The following is a 26,720-nucleotide window of genomic DNA, read 5'->3' as shown; positions in this document are numbered from 1 at the left end:
AGCCTCACTCAAACATTAAATCTTAACTGCTTTTCATGTCTGGACTTGTGTGTCATTTATCGCATTATTGAACTTGTGTCTCATTCATCAAATTATTTCAATCACACACAGCATATTGCTTGTTTGAAATAATAGACAAATTTAAGAGAAAAGTCAAACAATAGAAAAATACGCAATTTATTTGTAAATTTAACAGAAATCAATTCTCTGCACTTTGTCAGGTCAGCTTTTGGGCAATTTGGTATAATCATTTCCTATTTAATGAAATTTGTATTATTTCTTCTTTTAGATTTAAGTGTTGATAATGTTCAATAAGCAAGACTTTGTCGGAATAACTCAATACATGTTATCATAACAGACAAACTTTTCTGTGGTTATGGTTTGATGTGTGCTTGCAGGAATGGCGCTTGTAAAATCACAAGGAAACACAACCTTGTACCAGCTCCTCACGCCAGTTCCCCCAACTCCAATGAGCAACAATAATAATTTAATCTCCTTTGCTCCAGATTTTTATTTTTATTTATTTTTATATTGCATTTACATAGCATTTATATGGCATTCAAAGAGATCACTTCATTAGCCTTATTTTTACCCTATTTCTTTGAGGTAAATTAAAACATTTTTGAAGGAAGGTACTAAACCAAAATCACTCTCACTCTATTGAAATAATAAATTACTTGCAGGAGGTCTTTTTGTGTTAAGAACATGATAACAAGGATTTGGAATGTAATCATTTTCCTCATCCTATGTGAGGTTATGGGGTCAACTAAGCGCATTAGTATAAAGCTTAAAACATACCGGCAGATGCATACGTAGAAAATTATTTAAGAAATGTAATTATCAATATAAATAGGAATACTCAGTCTATTTTTCAATTATAATAAATTGTTTCGTTAATTAGGTAGGGAAGATTTACATTTAAATTTGTTATCTATGCTAGAAGTGTGTATTTCCTTACTCTGTATTTCTACAACGTAAACAATAAATATGAGCAATAAACGATGAATATATATGAATATGCACCAGACAACAATAAGATGCACTTGTGTTGTTTAGTTTTGTGTGGGTTTTTGCAGAGGCGGGTTCGGTCGCTTAAAGGGGCGGGGCTATGTGATATTGACCAATCACAGCAGTCGCTCGTGTGTCCTCTCTTCTGTGATTGGCTACAAACCTCCCGTGTAAAATACCAATGTCGCTTAGCATTCTAGCCATTAGCCAGCATCTCATGTTTATCCATCCAGTTTCTCTTTAAAACAACTCAACAGCATTGTCCAAAAACAAAACAAAGACCATATTTTGTTGGTCATTCAGCAGTTGATGGTAAGTTTATCTTCCCTCCCACGTCTGCCAAACCGCTCGTATGTATATGTTATTAAAAGCAAGCTAACGGTCTAGCTGTCTTCGTTAGCCTACAACAATAGAGATAACGGAGCTAAAGAGGATAAAATAGTGGCCAGTTCACCATTTAATATTAATACTTGCTTTAGTTATCCGAGGTGGCCTTTTCCTGCCGCTAACCGAGAAGGCGAGCTCTCAAAAGAGCAACAAGCCGCTGTTGCTCTTGTAAACATAGACATGTTATGGTTTTACCAAGAATTAATAAAGTCTTGTTGAATATGAATTCCTTTTAAACATTATTTCAAGTGTGACAACTGATACAAGATGTCATATTCTTGAGTCGCCAAAAGTGTTTATCCAAATGATTGAAACAGAAAAATCAAAGGAGACGATGCTCTGGCTTTACACGTGTCATTGACTTAAACTGTACTGTAATATTACTGGAACAATCACAAATCAGCTGGTTCAGACAATGTTCCCTTCTTACAAGCTCTTATTTTAGATACAAATATGGACTTATAATGTGAATTTATTACGCAATCTTAGCTTGAAATTGTCATCACATCCAAATTCACTGTTGATGTTTTTAAAAAGAGGCTCAAGACCCATCTCTTTAATCAGGCTTTTAACTGACTCATTTAACTCTTTTAAATTTTTTATGCTCACCCTTATTTTTATTGGATCTTACTACTCTGTTTTATATTTAGTTTATCCTTTTTTTTATCATTTATTTTCATTGTTTTATCTTAATGTTTTATCTAAGTATTTTAGTCGTTATTTATGGTCCATTTTATACATTTTACTGTCTTATTCCTTTAGTTTTTAATGTCTTGCTTAATACATTTTATGTTTATGTTTTATGAAAAGCACTTTGTGTTAAATTTTTTGTATGAAAGGTGCTTTACAAATAAAGTTTGATTTGATTTGATTTTAAATTGGATGTAGGGATTTGAATATACAGGACTGTCTCAGAAAATTAGAATATTGTGATTTTCTGTAATGCAATTACAAAAACAAAAATATCATACATTCTGGATTCATTACAAATCAACTGAAATATTGCAAGCCTTTTATTATTTTAATATTGCTGATCATGGCTTACAGTTTAAGAAAACTCAAATATCCCATCTAAAAAAATTTGAATATTCTCGGGAATCTTAATCTTAAGCTGTAAGCCATAATCAGCAATATTAAAATAATAAAAGGCTTGTAATATTTCAGTTGATTTGTAATGAATCCAGAATGTATGACATTTTTTTTTTAATTGCATTACATTTTTTTCTTTTTTTTTTAAATTGTATTTATTAACATACAGTGCAAACAACGACAAAAGACGACATCAGTATGTGTATGTGTGTGTGTAAATAAGATGATGAAAGTAGATACATAAATTGAGTATTAATTTGAGAGTAAACAGATAAATAATTATCATATAGAGTGGTGTAGCACGATATCATATAAATATAGCATAATAATATAGTAATATCCTAATATAACATAATTTTTATAAAATATTATAACATATAACCAAATGATATCACCATACTATAATATATAACAATATAATAATACTATAGTTTAACATCCCATGAGATTTCATAACTTAATATAATTTTATTATTAATTGCATTACAGAAAATAAAGAACTTTATCACAATATTCTAATTTTCTGAGACAGTCCTGTACAATGAACACCCAAAACATTACTCAGAATTAGAATCAGAAAGAAGTTTCTTGCCAAGTAGTTTAACACACACAATTAATTTGTTGTGGTGATTGGTGCAATACGAAAGAACAAATAATATTAAAAGAAAAAATGTTGGTTTTACTATCACCTGCTTAACATTATCGTGGTCATCCTTGTATTCGGAAAAGAGTTCTGAGCCGTCAGGGTCTGGACAGAGAACAGAGAAGGTGCCCTGAAGGGTCTGGTACTGGGATGCTAGCGATAGATCTCTTATGGTTGTGGCCTGAGGTTTGGGATTCCTTCCGACAAATGCAATCTGGTCCCATCAGATTAATCTCCGGGGAGTTTGGCGATCGAATGCACACCTCAGACTCTTTGGTGTGTTTTATTGGGCACTCCCTAAAATAACTGTTGAGGACTCCATTGCTAACCTGCTGGGAGAGGCAACTACTTTGGGGTAATTATGTTGCTATGTTGGGGGGTAAAATTGGTCTGCAAACCTTTTAGGGAGATGGAAAGTAACATTCTTGTGAGTCCCAGGATCAGGTTTTCCCAGCAGAACATTGCATTGCAACAAGATGAGCATTGCTTACTCATGTTTTGGCTGATTGGTTCACATCTCCTTGATATCCAGGACCCCCTTTCAAAGAACCAAATAAAACTGCCTAATCCTATTATCATAAATAAGTTATTCTTTTCACACATTGTTTTTGTTATTCTTAATTTTGCTGAGAATCATTTGCAAACAGTGTGTGTCGAAAACCAGACTACGAATACTTTAGGATCCTATTGTCTTTATTATCACTCCATTCTTTCGGTGTTACATACTTATTTGTATTCAGTTGAGTTCATGCATTGATCTGTTGTACATAATCCAACTTTTAGAAGTGTGTAATAGCTAGTCTTGATCATTGAAAATGGTTCGGGAAGGGTTACAAGTGTATCTTGAGACTTTGGAAGCTTAACATTTTGTTTTGATTTACATTTTAGAATCAACACCCCTTGAAATAATTATGGATTAGCCCAATACTGTCCATAAAACTGTTTAGATCAACTGTTGAATTACATTTATTTAACTGAGGAAAGGTAGTTTTATATTTACTTGTAATAAGGAGTCATAATTCCTGAACCCTTCTTCCAACTTGGTTAGAAAAGGGGGGAGTTTGCTCCAATTAAAGACCGATATTCTTCATAACTGTAGATTGAAAATGCTTTTATAAACACTCATGTCGACAAAAAATTATATCACTGTCAAAATGTTTCCAGGCTAGGCATGGGACGATATGAAAATTTCATATCACGATATTAGTGGACAAAAATATCACGATTACGATATTATCACGATATTAGCGCGTCGCTTATAAAATTCTTAAAATGCAAGGAAAAACACTAACCGTGGATCCACTGGTTCCTTCAGAACATTTATTCTCAAATCATTCTCAACACAGTGACACTTGAGGTAGAGAACAAATAGTGTACTGTAAATGTTATGCATTACAAAGTGTAAACTATAGTACCGGTACTTATTTTAACTTTCTTTTTTTGTAAGAAAATACTTCCCTGAGAGTCGAAAGAAATAAGTGACAAATAGAAATAAGGTGACAAAGTAGAGCCAAATGCACACTGATTGTATTACTCTCTGAAACTTTAACAGTGGCTGGCTGCCTGCTACTTAGTACGGCTCTCTGGAAAAATAATAAAATAAAGGCACTGCTCTGTAGTATACAAAACAAAAGCTGCATGGCCAACACAAAGATTGAGTGAAAATAAAGTGCCACAGAAGTCAAATGCACACGGATTGTACTACTCTCTGAAAAACTATTAAATAAATAATAATAATAAATAATATTAATAAAATACATGAAAAAAATAACACTCGCTTCTACCTGGCTGGTAGCCTTGTGTGACCAAAAAAAAAAAATTGTTGTTTTTTTCATGTTACATTATTGACCCACCATTACCTAACAGATGTTATGTTTTATTGCAGAATCCTCCGATGTGCCTGAGATGATGAATGGAAACCTTTGCTCAGCTGCGTGGAGATGACCTGCCAGCCTTCTGGGAATGGTCAGAATGGGGCCAGATGTGCCCCTTCTTAATGAGTACAAGCAGGAGTTCTTCTGGAAGCGCTTTCCCCAAACAGTTTTGGGTGGTCCACGCTTCAAGTTGGGCTACTGTGCCCCACCATATGTATATGTCAATCAAGCAGTCTTGTTCTTGACACCATGGCTTTTTGGGGGCGTTGGCACCCTGCTCTGCCAGCTGCAGGTACTTCAGGAGTTCCATGCCGCTGTGCTTGCTGGTATGCTCATGTTCACGGCTGCCGCGGGTGTCCAGGCCCTGGCACAGTATGCAGTTCGAAAGAGTGGTACAGTGGAGAGACTTGGTGCCCCCAACATCCTGGCTGATGAAGAAGAAGTCGAATTTACCCATTGTGTCAGCCCGGAAACAGTTCGATTCATTGCTCCAGGGAAGCGTTTTGGTATCAATGTGGTGCTGCATACAGTACTGGCAGGAGTTCTCTGTGGCTTTGGGACATGGTATGTGTTCCTGGGTAGACTGACCGCTCTCTATGGCAGCATTGGCATATCTCTGGTCGTATTTGTCCTTAGTTGGGTAACTCTTTGCATAGCTGAGTATTCCTTGATTGTTAATACGGCTACAGAGACGGCCACATTCCAGGCACAGGACACTTATGAGATCACCCCACTCATCCGGCCTCTCTACATTTTTGTTTTCATCGCTGTGGACCTGGCTAATCGGTGAGTTTAGAAAAAAAAAGTTTAAAAAAAAATATTATTTTTTTCATCACCATTATTATTATTATTTAGAAGATGTGCTTTTTTAATGATATAATAATGTGAATAATTTCATGTGATGTAGGTTCTCAAACTCTGTCCCTGAGCTCCAACTGGCCAGCCAGACTCTCCATGTGCTGTTCCTCTTCCTACCTCTGCTGTGGGCACTAGGTATACTACCTCCCTTAGATGCCCTGCTTCTCTGGGGCATGGAGCAGGCTCTTGTGTTTGGCTTAGGAGGTTCACCTATGTCTAGCAACTTCAGGTACACATTATAATTATTTGATATTGTTAATGGTTTTATACTGATACTGACATAATGTGTTTAAATTTTAATTGTAGTGAACCACACATTAATATCTACATTAGGAATTTCAGTTATTTGGTATGTTGTATGTTCTTATTCTGGTAAAATACTTGAACTACAGCAATGTGCCTTTCGCCTGTAATGAGCTGGGATAGGCTCCATCAGACCCTCATAAGATAAGATTAGATAGTAAGATAAGATAGTCCTTTATTGATCCCCAGAGGGGAAATTCGGGTGTTACAGCAGCTCAAAGTCAAACCTGTTGACCCTGTATAGGATTAAGTGGGTATAGAAGCGGGTACAGAAGATGGATGAATGTAAAGCCAATAATAATCCATACTTTGACTTCTCAGTTGCAGCTTTAAGTGTTTAGCAACAAGTGTACTTTGTACTTTTCTCAGTCATCTAATTTATGGTCATTCACCATAAGGTTAGTTTGTAACATTGCTATTTTTAATTTTTTTCCAGTGTCAGATTAAAAGAGACAGTAATGTCCCATTAAACCCACCCCCCTTTTTTTCTTAAACCTGCAGCTTTTACATGTTATAATCATGCATTCTGTAATATCATGGTTTTATTTTGGAGAAAATGGTTTTTATGAAATTCCGCCATTTTCCCAATATAGATTGATGCATGAAAACGTCACAATTACTTAAAAATTATGCAAAAAAAGGATACAAATTGAAACTCGAATTTCAAAGATTAAAATAAAAATGTCTTACTTAAAATAATCACACATGGAATAACAACCAAATTTGTGGTCAAAAATTGAGGGACAAATTAACTGAAAGGACAAAAAAGTCCCTAATGACCTACAAGGGTTAATTTTAAGTAATATATATTGTTTAAGATGAAATCACAGTTAGTCCAACACCTGGATATTAACATTTTTATTAAGAAACATCATTATTTTTTTTACAGAAATATAAAAAAAACCGAAATTCATATGATGATTTCTTGTTCATTGTGACAGTGAACTGACAACTGACAATTTTTGTATGTCCATTGTTCCACAGGCTGCTGTTGATGTTTTGTTTATCCACCGGCGTAGCTGTATGTAATTACTTCATCCCCTCAACTCTGGGTGTGGTTCTGTTCTCCGTCTCTACGGGATTTCTGTTGAGTCTGGACCTTAGCCAGGTTGACACAGTCTGCAGAGGTTCCAACGCAGCCTTCAGGGACTTTGGACTGTACAGAGGAGGGTCACCACCCCCCCCTCCCAGTTCCTTTGGGTGGATTTTAGGTGGAAGGGAACTACTGGTGTATTCAAGTCTTCTACTTGTGGCAATGGCAGAGGCAGGACTTTTGCATCACTTCCTTGGTTCTGCTCAGTCCCAGAGCTTGGTTGCAGCACTCCAAAGTCCTTTAAGCTACCTTCTTCTTGTAGTCTTCTGCCTCTGCTGGGCTCTAAAGGAGATCCAGGGGGCGTATGTACTTGGAGGGGTGTTCCTAAATCCTCTTTACCCTAAAGGCATGTCCAGTGTGCAAACGTTCAAGCAAAAGAGCAAAGGATTGTACATGGCGGCCACAGTCAGAAGAGCCCTGCTTTATCTTGGTGAGTGACTTAAACCAAATGGTATTATTGGGTCTTTATTTCTTTAATGTTCACCTTTCTGCTGTGAAGGACACTGAGTAGAACCTGCTTTGTTTTTTTTTATATAACAGTTTCTCCATTTGCAATGACGGCTTTCCTCTCGATGGACAAATCTCTACAGTTGCTCGACAGGGTCTCGGTCAGCGTCGGATTCACACGAGCCTTTAGAGTGGTATGCTACATGTAGCTACATGAACATGATATTCAGAAAATATTTGATAGTAAACTTTCAAAATAACGAGGCAGATTAATAATGAGGCCGATACAGATCACAAATCTCACACATGCATATGAAAAACAGATCCTCTTGAGCTATTGAGCTGTAAATAATACGTGAATGCTCCCTGTGGTTTTGCAGGTGTGGCAGAGTTCAGAAGATGCCCTGCTCCAGATGGCAGTGGTGGTCTTAGTGCAGCTTGTTGCTGGAAACAATACACTACCAGGGTGGAGCCACTTGGGAACAGGCATTCAGCTTCTTCTGGTGAGTTCAGCATAAATGAACTATTTCAACCGACTTTCCATGGGCATTACATTTTAGACGTGTACTTTAACTAATCTTCATTGGAATTTTTTGTTTGGTTAGAAAATAGTACTATAATAAAATATATAATGTCAAAAACGGTTGAAATTCAGTTCATTGGACAGATGTAAATTGATGGCATTCGTTTAGCATATCAGTCATCCCATGCCTTTGTTTCTGATGCAGGTGGGCCTCTTAATTGACAGATTGAGCCAGTTTCTGGCCAAACTAAAGTTCACCCTTACCGTGTTGGTGACATCTTGGACAGAGAAGAAACAGCGTCGTCAGTCAGCCGGAACTCTCCTGGCCCTGAACGCATCACTGTCCCCGCTGCTGCTGGCAATGGTGACCCTTTCTGCCCTGCTCTCTGCCCCTTTGCTGCCCCTGTTCACTCTGCCTATCTTCCTTGTGGGGTTTCCCAGGCCTCAGCGTAGTTGGCCTGGCCCAGTGGGCACCGCCTGTCCCTGTCCAGATTCAATCTTCTATCAGCAAATGAGTGGAAGCCTGGCATCTGCACTGAGGATGGCCTTTGCAAGAGGGTCACTTGGTTAGTGCTTCATGCCTTGCATATCTCTCTCTCTTTCTCTCGTCTATAATGCTTTATATAAGTGAACTTTTTGTTTTGTAAACTTTATTCTATTGAGTTAGTGTCAGATTGGGAAATTTCAGATTAATCACTGGCTCATTCCTGATAAGAGCTTATCAAGTATAAAATCGATCAGTTAATGCATTTTTAAATGTCTTTTAAATATTTAGTTTTAGTTTATTCACATACAAATATGACCATAGGTCATGTATTTTTAGTTTTACATAGCAGCTGAAATAATACATTCTAACAAGCTTTCATGTTGTAAATCAATTTTTAATTCTTATGACAAACTGATATTCAAAAAAAAAAAGTAATCCAAAATTATATCCAATATCTGAGTGATTTCGGTGTTGATTTTTCCACGTTTGTTTACACCATGTGTAGTATTCCCCCTCTTTAAATGTTGTTTCTGACTTTGCGAGAGACCCTCTCAACGCAGACTTCTGTTTTCAACGTAGTGACAAAACTTTTCCATGGGTTAAGTTCACTCTATATGGAGATCAAAGAGCATTGAAGCATTGGGTCATACGTTTAAATAATACAAACAACACTGATGCAAGCAGTGATGTTTTTTTCCCCTTTACTGGCAGTAATGCTAGCTTACATCATCATCTTGAGCTTCCGGTGAAGTGACCCCACCCCCCAACAAAAAACCACCAACTCTGATCTGTATTCATTACATTGAAATGGACTGCATCATACTCCTAGGTCAAACTGCTGCCACTGGGATTTTGTTCAGAGGTAAATAGGGAGGGGTAAGTGTGGAAAGTGGTGCAAGTAGAAGCTTCATTTTTATTTCATTTTCAAATTCATGATTCAAAACTGAATAAAAAAACACCAAGGTGATGTAATCACTTGGTCTTATTGTAAGGTTTGGAAGCTGTAGCTGCATTATTTAAGAGTTTCTTGTTAGGTGGATGGCAATAGTTAAAAGATGGCAGTTGGTAGTGTTCCTTTGCTTACACTGGAGGCCATGGAGCAGTGAGCAGGAAAGGAATCTGCCCAATCTGTCACTTCATATCATGAGGTAGCGGCTGGAGCTATTCTGAGATGTCATTATGGGACATGACATTATCCTTGAGCCACGCAACCACGAGTCAACTTAAAACAAAAGCCTCCTTCACCTTGCCGTTCCTGTGCATCTGTGCTGAAATAAAGTCTGTCTTCTGTCACCAGAAATGAAATGCCCGAACTGTATATAAGGCATTCTGTTTTAGAGACTAATGGCAAGCAAAGAACAAAGACAGTTTTAATATTTAGACCGCTGTGCAGTGAGCCAGTTAAAATAGTACAGTGACCTTTCTCTACTGCTGCAATATTACACGTCTTCAAGCAATTCATACAGTAACTATGTCCTCCTCACAGTCAAAGGATGCGCAGCTGTTACAAAATTAAAAGGGTGTGTGTTAAATGGTGTATATAGCTCTTTTTTCCCCCCGTTTCTTCTCTTCAGTTTACATGTCACACTTCCTTGCATGTTAAATGCACTAATAACTCATGATTCGTTCTCCTTTTATAGGTTCTTTAGCCCCAGGCTCTCATTTTCTTGGGCGCTTTCAGGACCGTATGGTTTGGATAATGATCCTGGAGAGAGGATACGGCTACTGCACTGTCAACATCAAGGTACTGTGTCTTTCAGTCTCTCTATTAAGCTTGATCGCACACATTGTGCAGCAAGATTACACAATGTGATGTGCTCTGTTCCAGGGTCTAGAGCTGCAGGAGACATCTTGCCACACGGTGGAGGCACGGAGGGTGGATGAGGTCTTTGAGGCCGCCTTTGAGCGCCCCGAGAGGCTCGACTTTACTCAGGGCTTCAACCTATACTGGGCCAACGCCCTCACACCTTGTGCTGCGCTGGCTGTGCGAGCCTACTCTGACGCCCGCAACGTGCTCTCTGGTATCATTGACTCTCATGAAAACTTGAGGAAACTTCAGGATGACTTCATGAAAGCCCTGATCTGGTTGCTCCTTAAATATTGTGTCCAGAGGCATAAAGGATTTCATTGGAGCAATGAAGAGGGGTCTGGAATTGGAGGCATGAAATCCCAATCTTCCCAGTTAGCCCACACTACTTGTAACCATCCACCCGAGGCTGTCGTTGTAGAATCCAATGTCTCTTCTTTCAGGTTCAGACAGGACAGCTCCAGTTTGACTTCTTTTGGTGACTGGTCAGATGAAGATGACTTATTTGGACCACAAGCAACCAGACGGACTGTGGCGTTAGTGACCGCAGAAGTTCAACCTGGACACTCAGCACTGCAGACGGGGAACTCTCTGCCTGGCTCTGTTGAAATGGACAGTCTTTATGAAAACATGGCTCTCTCCGCCCTGCAGCCGCTGCAGCCTCTGGGACTGGGCATTGGGATGCCAGCTGTAGATAAAGGCCGAAACCCAGAGGTCTTCAAAGAGAGCCCTTATCTGAATTTCAGCTGCCCCCACTCTGAGGTATTTAACCTACCGCCAGGGTGGAGGTCAGCGCCATTCCTCCCATCCCGTTTGCTTTCACTTAGACCTTTATTTCCTGAAGAATGGTTTCAGTTTACCTTGGGCCAGTTTGGACTTGCTGTGCAAGGGGAAGCAGAGGACATAAACAAATCTCTGAAGGAGGATGAGGTTCTGAAAGAACTGCATGTAAAGGTTGCACTTTCATGTCTTATCTCACTTGGGGCAGAGTCGGCCTTCACCAGTCCTAGTTACATCTACAGGGTCTACTGTGGAGACATACCATGGACAGAAGGACTTGACTGGCTGGCCTCAAGTAAAGACCTTTACCAGCTCACACTTAAGGCATTCAGGTGATACTGGGATCTTTAGATTTTGATACATTTTATGAGTAAAACCTATGTGTGCCAGAAGATCCATGAGAGATCTTCCTGTTTTTATGTCCTCAGGTTCAGTTTCAAGCTGTTGTTTGATCAGGCAAGCCTTGGACCAATGGAGTCCCACGAGGAGTTGTTCAGCACTTTAGAGGACTATGAAAGGGACTGGTATATCGGCCTGGTGACGGAAAAAGGCTGGCGTGACAGTGTCCTTCAGGAGAAACCCTTCCTGTTCTCTCTAGGACATGACCTCACTATGGTAATATGAGCTTTCAGATTCCAGGTTACACAATTTTGAGTACATAATGTTGGTACCTAACCTTTCACCTATTATTCATTATTGGCACATTTAGGTCATTGTGATTTTGAGTTCAGTTAATTAGTTCTTGGTAAAAATGTTCCCACTTTTAACGATGTCTATGCCTGCAGGGTACCTACACAGGGCGTGTCCTCTCCCTTCAGGAGCAGCTGGTACAGGTGGGCCGTCTGAACGGAGAGGGGGTTCGTGGCCAGTGGGCAAACCTTTCCTGGGAACTCTTGTATGCTACAAACGATGATGAAGAGCGGTACAGCATCCAAGCTCATCCCTTCATGCTTCGAAACCTAACTGTTCAGGCAGCCGATCCCCCGCTAGGGTACCCCATTTACTCCTCTGCCCCCCTTCATTTCCCCTGCCTCTGACCTGTGGTCCCATCTCACTCCCCACTCTGAAGAGGGAAGCGTTTTACGGTGGGTCAGTTTTCAAGGTTTAAAAGCATATTTGTGTCAAAACCTGAGAACATTTTAAAGAAAGCCTGTCAGTTTTTGTTTTACTTCCTAAACCGTGGACCCAAAAGTAGTGCCAACTTGCTTTCTTTCACAGTAATTGAACTTCTCGGTGCTTCATTTCTCTTACCGTGGAGGAAGGAGTTGTGGCCTCCCCACTTTTAACCCATACAAAACTGTCAATGTGTACCTCTTGCTCAAACAAAACATGAAAAAAAAAACGTAACCAATAATGGGTCCCCATTCAAGTTTATTAATAATCGGGCTTAAACAAAAATTAAAAGTTAGCTACCTTCCCTCTAGAAAAAGAATATGTTGTATACCTCTGGTTTTATTGTACTTTTTAGACTTCATGATATTCGCGTAATGTTTTCTCCCTCCATATCTATTAAAAAAGGGATAAAGGATGTGCCTTTTGGTATGTTTTACTGGACGTATATGCTGTTTGTGGTATTGTTTTGTTTACAATCAACTTGTTTACTGTTTAGAAAAGAAATTGTTCAATTTATCCACAATTTTATTGTACATAATGTTCATTTTTATATGTGTTACTGGTTAAACTTGTAATAAAATAATTTGACAAAAATGTTACTTGTACTGTTCCATTACACTGAGGGTAAAAAATAGTAAGTAGCTTTTATAATGCAATTTCTAAAGTGCAAATGACATTAAGTCATGAAATCTTCGAGGCTTGTGTGTATTCAAAATGGCTGGGTACCAGAAATTGAACAATAAGCAATTATTGAGAGAAAAGTAAGAATCTTCTTTAGAAAATAAAACTCCCCACATTAGGTATATGATAAAAGGTTTTCCTCTTGATGGCGTGACTTTCAGGAGGTCTTTGGTTTTGTGAAGTATGCAGAGTCTGCATCCTGCAAAAGAAAAGGCTGGTTGTCATCTCAGATGTGTTTGGACTACAGGAAATACTTTTAATTTGAGGTTGACAACTGTCAAAGCTTTACGGCAGAGACTATGCAGCAGAATCACCTTTACCACCGCTCGCGCCTTGGACCCCTATGAAGCATATGACGCCACACTGGTGAGCTAGTTAGATAATGACCTTCCTGCATGGCCCTCAGCTGTCACTATCCGGCAGAGAGCACCAGACACTGGTCAGTCAGGACTGTGAGGAATGCTCCATGTCATCCCCTTGCCACCACCTTGTTAGACCCAAGCAAGGTCAACAACAGCTGACACCCCCAACCCCCCCTCGGCTGTTAAGTGACAGTTCCGCCTTTTTCAAGTATTTTGAGTGAACTTATAAAGCAACATTACCCATCTCCAGATTCATTTTAGGTCAGATCATCCCCCAAAATACATTCATATTAAAATCTGATGAAGAAAAAAATGATAATACTAATTTTTCGCTACTACCCTGACTCTCTCGGTTATTTGGCTCATTAACTTAGAGCAGAAAGAATGTATGCACCTACCAATCCAGCTTTGAAATTATGCACCCTTTTCCTGCCCAACAAGTTTGTGACAGTCCAGGCAAATGTGGGCGCGTACTGCCAGGCGTAGTAAAACAGTAGAAAGGGCTGCTGAGCGATCCACATTTCCTTGACACCATTGGCAATTCCCACCAGCATTAAATGCACACAGCGACTTGTTGGCATCTTGTGTTCCTGGTTACCAACTGTGGTCACAGACTTAAAAGGAAAACAATGGTTACTGAAGATGGAAGTTGCTATCATGGGATGTAATTAAAGTAAATCAAAAACCATTAAAAATGCATTACCTTGTTCAGTTCCTCCGTGAAGGCATTGTTGACGATGTGTGACTGCACCGGCCCTGGACACACTGTGCTGATAAGTATTTTTGGAAAGTCTGTCAGCTCAGTTCGAAGGGAATTGAAGAAACCCTGTAGACAATTAAACGTTACACTCAGCAATATGACATACACAGGTAAGACTGCTAATTACACCTGGGAAAAAACTTTTTTTTACCTGAAGAGCATGTTTACTAGCAGAGTATCCTGTTGCCAGGGGTGCCCCAGCGAGGCCAACTACACTGCTTACGGTTACAACACTCCCCCTGCCTCTCTCTGTCATGTGAGGCAGGACCTGCTTGGTTATTGAGACGGTACCAAGGAAGTTGAGCTCCATCAAAGCCTGGTACACGTCAAGCTTGGTCTCCAAGCACAGAGAGCGCTGGCTGCGGCCTCCATTGTTAATGAGGATGTCAATCTATTAATGCATAGAAAAAGAAAAAGAAAACCAGATTTGAAATCTTCATAGATTTGAAATTCCAGTCTCTTTCATTTACCCACCCAAAAACAAAAGAAAACCTTCTGTGTGTAATAAAATGAAATTAAAAATAATAAGTTAAGTACTTTGACTGAGATATTAAAATAGAGATCTTCATATTTTTGTTTTAAGGAATGTTTATGACACAAGAACAACTGCAATGCCCTTACATGCCCAAAGTACTCAATCACAGTTTTCGTTTTTTCCTCATGCAATGTCCTCTCCAACAAATCAAGTGGTAGCACAAGAATGTCCTCATCACCGAGGTTGGAGTTCTCTTGAAGGATAAATAGAAGAAAGAATTAAGCTGGTCACAGCTTAATCAAACTGAATGAAAATGTCATAAACTCACTTAATCCTACGGAGAGTAAATGTTGCTGTACTGTGTTATATTAACTGCACTTGAACTGGATGAAGAGTTGAAGATAAACAGTTTGTGACATGTAAGTAAGGTTTCTTTGGATTGAGCCCATGAATAAATTTGTAAATAACAATAACGAAAAAAAAAACTATTTCTTACCTAAACAATGACTTTTCACTCTCTTTAGTTCTTCCTCACGGCGAGCAGACAGGACTAGACGTGACCCACATCTCGCCAACTGATAGGCCAGCTCCTCTCCAATACCACTGGAGGCTCCAGTGACCCACACCACCAGCCCTTTCAGCTTGGTCTCTAGTCAAAACATTCACAGCAGTCAAGATGTCCTTTAAAATGCACATTTATAATGCTCCACTTTCACTAAGACAGCATATCAAAATTTGAAACTTGCATTTTTTCTGCCATTTGATAATTTCACTCGTCACTCCTACAAATCTAAGGACAGGGGCAAGAAAAGACTAGACTAGATGTTTAATAAGGGCACATTCTGCATGCAATAACCTTCAAAACCCTAAAGTCCCTAGATCTGAAGACGTTGGAAAGAGAATGCACGTACGAGCAAAATAGGCATAGGGTTCACAGAGTTAAAGTAGCAGGAGTCATGAATACATGTTTAACTTCGAAATGAAAAAAAAGCAATAAAAAAGCAATAAATGGTCTTTTATATTTTTTTGTGCAATGCATTCACACTCTTGATGAAATACATATATTTGACCAATATATAATTTCTTTAAATTATTTTCTCTCTGTTGAATGACTAACTTAAATTCCCTGAATACTGAAGATGTCCTGCAAGAAGTTCAACTAAATTAAATCAATCAATCAATCTACAAGATCAAGACACTATAGGTGTCTATAACACTATAGGTGCTGTAGTAAAAAAAAGAAAGTTATTAGTGTGTAAATAGTGTATTCACTGTCTGGGATATAAGTTAGTAAAAAGGCAGAAAAAAATTTATATAATTATAAAGTAGTATTTGTTTATATAACACAAATTATATCGTCATTGCAATTTTCAACATGGATATCACATATTTTCCCAATATTGTGCCGCCTTACATCTAAAACCTGACGTGACGATAAATACATTATTGAAATCGCTAACGATTGTTCATTAAAATTAATGTGGTTGGAACAATAAAATAATCCTGCTGCATCCTTCGCTGCTTCTACCTTCTACTACATTGTGGTGGCGTCAGCCATCTTTTATAGCGTGGTCTGCTGGGGGAGCATCATCTCGATGGCTAACGGGGAAAAAAACTGTTCAACTGCTCAAGAAGGCCAGCTCTGTCCTGGGGTGCCCCCGTGAACCAGTGGAGGTGGTAGGAGAGAGGAGGGTGATGTCTAAGCTGTCATCCATGATGGAGAGAGACTCCCACCCCCTGCAGGACACCTTAAAAGCACTGGAGAGCTCCTTCAGTTACAGACTGCTCCACCCAAAGTGTGTGAAATAAGTTATTGCAGGTCTTTCTTTCTTGCAGCTGTAAGACTCCACAACCAGCAGTGCTCCCAGGAGACCACACACTCACTCAAACAGGTATATCTTAAACATGTGCAATGATGTAAATTATACTGTTTTTTTTTTTTACACTATTTATATATTTTTATATCACTATGCTGGTATCCCTTTTTTCTTTTTTTTTTTCCTATACTGCTGTAATGACAGAAATGTCCCCATTGTGGGACTAATAAAGGAAATCGAATCCAATGTTATGTCAGAACTGAAATCATTTTGCAGAAAATATCCTCTTTGATATCTGAGGTTTTACTAAAACATACAGTATGTAGGTTTTCATCCAACAGACATGAACCACCTTTGACAGTAGTTTGCTTTCTTTTAATGGTACGTGATTTGTATTTCACCTTATTAATTCCAGAGCTGCCTATAGTATAGCTATAACCTTCATACATAAATATGTATTTAATATGCAATTTTGCTTTAATTTAAACATGCGATTACTGTGAATTTAATATCTTTATTCGTCACAGGGGTTTCAGTGCCAGTGATGTGGCTGCAGACTGGACTGGAACCATGGGGAGTCCAGACCATAACCTGACCAGAGCATAAACTCTTAAGGCTTATTTATGGTTCCGCGTTACACCAACGCAGGCCTACGCCGTAGGCTACGCCGTACCTACCCCGTACCTACGGCGTAGGCTCTGCGTAGATTTAAGGCTTTACCCACTAGGGAGGTCACGTGGTTCCGGTCTAGTGTGGAAATCTGTAAATAACAAGGGAGTTTTCAACGAAGTCTGCAGCCACATGCAGACAGGCGAAGAGTGCGAGAGATTAAAGGTCTGCAGCCTATGAAGCCCATGGATATTTACATTTCACAGAACAATAAGTAAACGTATGTGCATGTAAATGTATTTACTTTGCACGGTCCTAATATGTGTTAGACATATTTCTCTCTTTATAAATAAAAGTTTTGGAAGGTCGTTGAGGGCTCTGCAACTCACCTGGCCTGTGTCCCGCCAGACTCGCCCGCAGCAGAGTTAAATCTGCATCCGCGAAAATGAAACACAGGAAGTGAATCAGTAAAAAGAGTGCTGCAACGTACCACAGTGCAGATACAATGCACCAATCCATTTGAGAGAAATGTGTGGACTCTTTAAATCACGGAAAAAGGTGCAATGTGCGACCTACAATCAACAATCAGACAGACAGTGCCCAAACGTAACTTCCTTTGTAAGATTTTCAAAATAAAAGCTGTCCCGTCTGCCTTCCACCTACCTCATTGTCTTCCTGTCTGTCAATTCAACAGTGTGTTTCTTAATCATGTGAAAATGTGAAATTTTCATCTAAGATTAAGGCTTGTAGATGAACACAAATTAAACGTATAATAGACACACTGATGCATATTTCAAGCATGTGTTAAACAAAAAATCTCTCAAAGAAAAATGTACTAGATTTTTTTTCTTTAAATTTATTCGCTCAAAAAACTTTTCATGGCAAAAACTGCCTCCGTCACATATTTGGTGGTTTTTCCACAAATTATTCTGTTGATAACTGTTTTTGAGATGACTTGGTAGAATAATGCATAGCCCTTTTTTCAACACAATCAGGCCAGTAACACTTTCCACTCATACTGTCAAAGCTTTGTTGATCTTATCAGAAAGAAAGTAAAACATGACATGATCACTTACACTGATGCGCTTGAGAGTGGCTCCACAAAAAGATTCAGTTTCCATCAGAACTTATTCCAGAACTTGTTTTAGCTTATAAAGAGTGCCTAAAGACTGATGTCAATCAAAGGCCTTTATTTTAATATATTTTAATCATTTTATTTCCAAATTAAGACACACATGACACCCTGAACAGCACTCTGGATATTTTAGTGAGATTGTGAATCGTTATGGGTTTACTTTACTAATTGCTAATTTTTCTATTTTTCTATTGCTAATTTTCATAAATAATCATAAAACTTACAATCAACATTTTCTTGGCTTGTAAACAGATTAAAACCATCTAGATATTTTCAACATCAATATGTCATCTACTTCCTCGATGCACTATACATAATAAAAATTCATTATTCTGTTCATAATTTCTGAATCAAAGGACAGTTTATCTTTCCATCTGAGATTTCCCATCTCCCAACATTAATCCAACATGACCCGGCCATCATGTTAAAAATGAATTAATATTTTCATTAAATTGTTAAATAGTTAAATTCCTTGCACAGATGAGAGTCTGCTTCAGTACAAGGGCCAATCTCATTTAATTTATACATGCAGTCCTTCGGGAGTACAATATTAACCAGAACCCCAGCATCAATTTCCGTTGCTATGCTGATGATACGCAATTGTATTTGTCTATGAAACCAGGTGAAACTGAACTGCTAGCCAAACTTTAGGCATGACTTAAAGACATTAAAGTCTGGATGTCCACTAACTTTTTACTTCTGAATTCTTATAAAACAGAGGTTATTGTTTTCGGTTCCAAATACCTTGGGAACGGATTACATGATGTTAAAATGGCCTCCAGAACAACTGTGTGAAAACTTGGAGTTATTTTCAATCAGGATTTGTCATTTAAACAGAGCATTCATCAGGTTTGTAAGACAGTGCTTTTATTCATCTCTGTAATATTGCAAAGATTAGGAGCATCCTCTCCCAGAGTTATGCTGAAAAACTCATTCACGCGTTTGTATCTTCTAGACTAGATTACTGTAATCTATTATTAGCAGGATGTCCATGTAATTCTCTGAATATCCTCCAGCTGATCCAAAATGCTGCAGTGCGAGTGCTGACAGGAATCAACAAGAGAGACCACGTCTTTCCATTGTTAGCCTCCCTCCATTGGTTCCCAGTAAAAGTTAGAATCCAATTCAAAATTCTGTTATTTGCATATAAAGTCCTAAACGGCCAAGCTCTGCAAGACTTGATAGTGCCTTATGTTCCTACTAGAGGTCTCTGTTCTCTGAGTGCAGGTTTATTCGTAGTTCCTAGAGTATCCAAATGTAGATTTGTAGGATGCGCCTTCTGCTATCAGGCACCTTTAGTATGGAACTAACTTCCAATTTAGATTGAGGAGGCTGACACCACCTCCACCTTTAAAAACAAACTTAAAACACATTTGTTTAGTAAAGCCTATAGTTACCGTAGTCTGAACGGGCCAGTAGTCATAGCTGCAGCTAGGCGAGACTAAAACAGTTCCTTTTAAAGACAACTTCATCGTAGATATGCTGCTATTGGCCTACGCTGCCGGGGGACCCAACATGATCCACTAAGCGGTCCCCTTCAACCTTTTCCTCCCTTCTTCTTCTCTATCCTTTCTTCAGCTCAATCCACAGTTATTAATTAGAAATATCTCATAAGAATAATTGTGCTCCATTGTTCTTGTAGTTTATTTTGCTAGTGTGCCCTCTCTTTTTCTCTTCTGTACATGTTTACAGGCCAAAGCTTTGAGAGCTTTTGAGACCTGCAGTCCCGTCCTCTGACTATCTCAGTGTTTTACCTCCATCCGTCTATATAGATGTCTCTGTTGGATATCTACTTACATTTTGACCCTCAGTCCCACCGTCTGATCACCTCAATGTCTTCAGGTTTACACCATAGTTGTCTGTGCAGTACATCAACGAACCATGTATCAGTAATATGTACATAGAACTCTTAGTTCTCCAGCTAATGGATAATTAATACAAATATATCTTGTCTTTTGTACCATTGACAATATATCTGTGCCTCCCCTCTCACTGTTCTCCATTCTCTCTTTCCTATGTCCCTTTTCCTGTTCAGCCTGGCAGGCCTTCGGCAGGAGAGTACCCCCTTATGAGCTTGGTCTTGCTCAAGGTTATATTACCTTTTAAAGGGGAGTTTTTCCTTGCTGTACTTGTTTGGCTTCAGGTTTTTCTTTCACTAGGGAAGTGTATATTTGCTATTGTATATGTAATAATTGCTCACGGATCATGCTCTGGGTCTCTGGAAAGTGCATAGAGACAACTATACAATGTATAAATTGTTGTAATGGACATAAAATTGAATTGAATTCTAGTATCTATTTTAAATAAACTACAAGTTCCAACATTTTTGGCCTTGAAGGTAAAGTATATCTTAATACGCTGGCATGACTTATATAATATGCTATACACACAGTGAAACAAGAAAAGAGTGTATAAGGCAAAAGAATTTATTGCACTTTCTGTCTTTTTTTTGTTTTCTTTTACTGTGGTTGTGCTTCTGAAAACCCACATTTTAGTTTAGTGTACGTGTCGCCAAAAGCTCATTGAAGTGCATTGGTCTTTCCCTTTGACCTAACAAATTTCTTCAACCCGCTCTCTTTAACCTTGTTACATTTTGTTGTAAGACCAAAGAGAAATTCTTTAGAAAAGACCAGTGAAGAATTATTTTTTTGAATATTCAGTGTTACTTTCAGAGATAAAGGTATTGAATAAGTCAGTAAAATAGCCCATATTATGTCAAACAAAATGTCATCCAATATTACATCTATCTTCTTTTTATTTCTTTATTTTTATTTAGCCTTTATTTATCCAGGAAATGTCCCATTGAGATACAAGATCTCTTCTTCCAGTGAGTCCTGGCCAAGACAGCACATATACATTTCGTATATAAGACAATAAAACATACATATACGATGAAGAAATAAAATACATAAAATAAACAGTACAGGGCAATGTTAAATGAACATTGAGTTAAAAACAGCTACATGTTTCCTAAAGGGCTGATTTTAAAATACCTTTAAACACATTTACAGTAGGGAGTGCCTATAAGCTAATTTTATATTGCAATGCAACTCATTCCATAATGAAGGGGCATAAAAGGAAAATAAGGTTTGACCCAGATCTGACTGCATCTAAGGGGACATTTAAAAGCATCCCATTTGCTGCTTCTAGTTCTATAGGTGTCCGTATAAAAAGACAAAAGTCTGGAGATGTAAGATGGCAATTTAGCAACTAATGCTTTAAAGGTAAATGTCAACATGTGTGCTTTTCTCCTCTTTTCTCCAGCTTGTGTTCACTCTTCAAGCCAGCTGTAACATTGAAATATAAAGTTGTTTTTTAGAAACCAACTGTAAAGTATTTAATATCAGACAGAGTGGACTGTGGGGGAGAAAAAATATAAATGTGGTGTACATGCATCATGGTCCCATTAAAGTTTATACAATAAAGTAGTTGCTGCAACAATACAATTTCACTTTGAAAAATGATAAAGTTTTATTGAATTGAATTGAATTGAATTGAATTGAATTGAATTGAATTGAATTGAACATAGATTATGCGTTTGTTCACACTATGAAAATGTCTAATCTAATACAAAACTGATGACATTTTTGACTGATCAGATATGTTTGTGGGGACTTTCTGAATTTGTTGCTGTTTGTTATGGACCTTTTCCACAGTTGACATTTTGATTCATCACAGTAGGGAATACACAGGAGTAACATATGATGGCAGGTTCCATTTAAGTGTCCCACTAAGTCATGACAGTAAAGCAGCATGTACAAGCACAAATAAGTGGAACAGGGCAGACATTAATACCCATGTCCTTTCCCTGCTGTGACAAGCTCAGTACAATGGGAACTGAAGAAACCTGACAGAGAAAACAGTTATTTGACATACACAGGTGGGGTGGTATTCTATGTACAATAAATACAAATATAAATCCAGAACTTTTTGAACTTAATTAAGACAGAAAAAAGAGATGACTTGAAAATAAAATATAAAAAAATGAGCTGCTATCTAAAATCTTTTGCAGTTCAGAGCATGCTTACTGGTGGAGTATCCTGTCACCAGGGGTACTCCAGTGAAGCCAACAGGCTGCTGACACACACAATATTCCCTCTGCCAGAAAGCCAGAAATCTTGGTGTAATTATTGACTCAGACCTGAACTTCAACAGCCATCTAACGTTTGTCACTAAATCTGCCTATTACCACCGACAAAAAACTTCTGCTAGAGATAAGAGGATTCTGTCTAAACAAGACATGGAAAAACGTATTCATGCATTCATTTTCAGTAGGTTGGATTATTGCAATGGCATCTTTACAGGCCTTAACAAGAAATCTATCAGGCAGCTGCAGCTGATCCAGAACGCTGCCGCCAGAGTCCTTACAAACACCATGAAACTGGACCATATTACTACGGTCATGAGACAGCTACACTGGCTTCCAGTGAGTCAAAGGATAGAGGTTAAAATCTTCCTGCTGGTCTACAAAGCACTAAATGGTCTTGGACCAAAATACATGCTTGATCTGTTAGTTCCTATGAAGCTCCCAGACCCCTGAGGTTCATCTGGATCTGGTTTGTTGTGTCCCGAAAACAAGAACCAAGCAAGGTGAGGCAGCGTTCAGTTATTCTGCTCCTCACCGGTGGAACAAACTTCCTGTAGAGCTGAGGTCTGCTCCAACTGTCAGCTCCTTTAAATCAGGCCTAAAAACATTACTGTTTACTGAAGCATACTCTTAAATTAAATACTTGCCTGCTGTTCTCTACTGCCCTTACTTTTTAACAACTTGTGCCTTTTATTATTTTGCCTCTTTTCTTATAATTTTATTTCATTTATTTGGTATTTAAGCATACTCTTAAATTAAATACTTTCTGAAAACTGCGAATGAGATGTGTACCTGCGGTACTCTACTGCCCTTAGGTTTCAGCAACTTGTGCTTTTTATTATTTTACCTTCTTTTCTCATAATTTTATTTCATTTTATTTGTTATTTACTGATTAATTGTGTCTTGCCGCTTTTAATGTTGATGTAAAGCATTTTGAATTACCTTGTGTTGAATTGTGCTGTATAAATAAACTTGCTTTGCCTCTATCTCTTTTATAGTGTAAAGATGAGATATGAAGATGAGCTCTATCAAGGCTCAGTCAGTGTTATATACAGTGCTGGCTATAGCTTTCATTGTTAATATCTCATTGTAGACAAACTCATCTAGTAATCTGAGTTGTCGATCTTTCATGTAATGCAATATATTATACAAACACACACAAAATACACAGAGGCAGAACAGGGTCTGGGTGTACAAAAAAGATGAAAAACTACCCTTAAAGGTGACCTATTATGGCATTTAATGTATTTTATAAACAGGCCTTGAATGTCTTAAAAACAATCTAAAGCTTGTTTTTTCTACATAAATCAGAAATCCAGCCTGTGGGCCATGTCTATAGTTTTACCACTTCTAACCTCTTTTTCTGTGCCTCATTTTTAGGGAAGGGGGGGGTATGATAATGAGGCTCTGTGCTGATTGGCTCCCTGAATGACGTGTAGCAGGGGAGGAGCATAAACCTCGCTCCGCCAGAGCAGCCCGAGCCTGTAAATTATCACAACACTGAATTTTCACAAATGGAAACTTTATTGTTAAAAAAATAAAATATGAGTTGTATATAAATAACATTCATGCACTATTTCAGCCGGATCTGCCCGGCGGATTCTGAACGCTGGCCCCGGAGCCAAGCCAGGCGCCCGGCTGAAGCAGCGCGCATCACCGCGGCTTTAACCAGGGAATCTGACCGGTTCCGACCGGCCGGGACCGCAGGAACCTGCCTGGACTGGTAGCAGGGACTCCCGGGGACCGACCAGCGGAATTTCAGCCAGATCTGCCCGGCGGATTCTGCGCGACGAGCGCCGCAACTGCACGGCGGGCGCACAGATCGGCTCCGGGGCGCATCCTGTGAGCTCCGTTACCGGTGATCAAACCGATACATTTGCCTGAAAATCTCGGAGGGTGAAGCTGGTCCAGCCTGGGACAGACCCCCGAGGACCCAGCTCCCAAACCACCCGGGAACCTGGAGGATTTAACCCGGATCCGCTCCGCCGCGGCGCCGCGTCCGACTGGCTGAAGGAAGGACCGCTCCAGCAGCGGAGAGAGCTGGTTGTGGGCGTGGTTTCAGCAGCGGAGGCTGAACCTCTGGAAATCTGCTCCCGTCGTTACGTAACGACGGGAGCAGATTCTCATCGGCTCAAAAAAAACCACGTGACACTGGGGGACTCTGTCCGGCGGGGGTCAGAGAGCTTGCAGAAATTCATGGTATTTTGTCTCCCCTGTGCTGGCAGGGTGAGGGGAGACCACTTTATATATGTTAAAACAAGAAAAAACGTGTTTTTCATAATAGGTCCCCTTTAAGGAGGGAAGAAACCTTGAGCAGGGCCGGGCTGGTAAGGGGGGACACTCCTGCGAAGGCCAGCTGGGTAGAGTAGGAAAAGGGAGATCAGAACAGCCCTTCGCTATAGACTTAAACTAGTTATTGTGACATGACGCAACCGGTCTAAGTTAGTGATGAGTTCTCGAAGTAAATTTGTTTCGTGAAATTTGTTTCACCACCCGTGCTAGTTTGCATATTTCTGAGCCCACGTTGTTATCGGCCTGATCCGGGAGGGTGACAAGTCTGCGTACAGACAGGAGGTGGAACAGTTGGTCCACTGGTGCAGTCAGAACCACCTGGAGCTGAACCCGCTCAAGACTGTGGAGATGACGGTGGACTTCTGGAACCCCCTCCCCCCAGGAACCTGAGGTGACACCTCATGTTCCTGGGATCCACAACCTCTCGGGACATGAAGTGGTCCACCCACATTAACTCTGTCCAGAAGAAGAAGAAGGCTGAGCAGAGGTTGTACTTCCTGCGTCAGCTCAGGAAGTTTAACCTGCCACAGCATCTGCCGACCACCTTGTACACTGCCATCATACAGTCTGTTCTCTGCACTTCCATCACTGTCTGGTTCGGATCGGCCACCGAACAGACACAGACTGGAACAATGAGTCCCTTGAAAAACCGTCCCTTGAAAATCGGAATCGTCCCACATTTATAAACTAAAGTACGCATCCCGTATTGAGCTGAAAAGGGACGCACTTTGTCCCGTATTACTGTGAGAGTCAAAAAATAGTCCTAAAATGCCAATGGAAAATGGCATTCAGCTGTTGAGTTCACAAGTTATTTTTTTCTGTTTTACGACAACTGTAGCCTACAGTCATGGCCTTTGATGCACAAAAATGTTTTCTACAGACTTCCTGTTTGCAATTTTGTTATTGCACTAAAAATGTGCACTATTACAGAATCAATGTTCTGCTTTCTTCTATTGTTTTATATTCATTTATACAATTTTAAGTTGAGCAGGACGGGTTTCTGTTTCTGTTACTTATTTTGTTCAGTTCATTTTGTTATTTTGTATTAAAGTGAATTGCTTGATAATAATTTGTTTTCCATGTGTTCAGGGAATTCAATAGGCATCTAATTAAATTCCGGTTTGAGTCAAATAGTTAAAAAATCTTTTCACCCACAAAAAAAGAGGCCAAAAAAATTCACCACGCCAGGAAAGGTGAAGGCAATCGGGTTGGCCGGCCTTGCCGATGAGGTGACCCTTATTTAATTTTCAGGGAGTTGGCAACCCTATTCGTAAGTGGTTGACAGGTAGTTATTTTAGATTTCTTGCTAACCTCTCTTAAAAATGTAAGATACTGGACCTGGGTTGGTGGAAAATGTCCCTTTTTTAACACTATATTTATTGACATTTTTTCAATTATTACAAAAATACAGTTATATCTGTTAATAACATGTACAATAAAATAGAAAAAACAAAGAAAAAACACAGGCATAGCAGACATAAAGATACAGAGACAAAAACATAAAAAAACATAAAAAAACATTACACACAAAACTCAAAAAAAAAAAAAAAAAAAAAACAGAATCCTCCCTACATTATCATTCAACAGAATCCTCCAGTACAGGTCCCAATGGATTATTCCTCATGAAACGCATGAACTGTCCCCAGATTTCCCAAAAGTCATCAGATTTCCCTTTCATGGCATATGTCAATTTCTCTAATGCAAGACAATTTGAGAGTTCTTTATACCATTGCTTGATGTCTGGTTTGTCTGGGTTCTTGCAAAACAATGCTATTATGTTTAGCCTGGAGAAGAAAGTAAGTTATCGTGTTTTTCTTTTTACTGTTTATTTTGAAGTTATTAGGAAATATACCTAAGATACACAATTGTGGACAAATAGGAATATCTTCTGAGATAATCTGGGATAAGATACCAATTACTTCTTTCCAAAACTTTTCGATCTCTGGGCATTGCCATAAGCAGTGACATAATGTACCCCTCTCCACGTTGCACTTTACACATTGGTCCGGTATATTAGGATCAAAACGATTAAGTATAGAGAGAGTAATATACGTTTGGAAACCATTTGTATTGTAATAACTTTTATCTTG

The 26,720-nt window shown here is 39.0% G+C and overlaps 2 protein-coding genes across 2 annotated transcripts; one reads left to right on the top strand and one right to left on the bottom strand.

The window, feature by feature from the left end:
- The first annotated feature begins 1,179 nt into the window (after positions 1–1,179).
- pcnx4 (pecanex 4) lies at positions 1,180–12,996 on the top strand. Its single transcript, XM_061743068.1, has 11 exons — positions 1,180–1,320; positions 5,013–5,787; positions 5,909–6,088; positions 7,147–7,685; positions 7,796–7,896; positions 8,083–8,205; positions 8,431–8,791; positions 10,353–10,456; positions 10,541–11,631; positions 11,728–11,914; positions 12,085–12,996. Exons 2-11 carry the CDS (start codon positions 5,090–5,092, stop codon positions 12,334–12,336), a joined length of 3,636 nt encoding a protein of 1,211 aa, XP_061599052.1. The 5' UTR covers positions 1,180–1,320; positions 5,013–5,089; the 3' UTR covers positions 12,337–12,996.
- Positions 12,997–13,150: 154 nt separating this feature from the next.
- On the bottom strand, positions 13,151–17,691 carry dhrs7 (dehydrogenase/reductase (SDR family) member 7). The gene is made up of 7 exons (XM_061743069.1): positions 17,506–17,691; positions 15,187–15,339; positions 14,837–14,943; positions 14,367–14,606; positions 14,159–14,281; positions 13,854–14,069; positions 13,151–13,292 (listed from the first exon to the last, which is right to left on the bottom strand). Exons 1-7 carry the CDS (start codon positions 17,633–17,635, stop codon positions 13,251–13,253), a joined length of 1,011 nt encoding a protein of 336 aa, XP_061599053.1. The 5' UTR covers positions 17,636–17,691; the 3' UTR covers positions 13,151–13,250.
- Positions 17,692–26,720: the final 9,029 nt, after the last annotated feature.

The sequence above is a fragment of the Cololabis saira genome, chromosome 16 (assembly GCF_033807715.1).
Source record: "Cololabis saira isolate AMF1-May2022 chromosome 16, fColSai1.1, whole genome shotgun sequence".
Lineage (NCBI taxonomy): Eukaryota > Metazoa > Chordata > Actinopteri > Beloniformes > Belonidae > Cololabis > Cololabis saira.
Note: the sequence above shows the minus strand (reverse complement) of the source record. Positions and strands in the feature narration are given on the sequence as shown.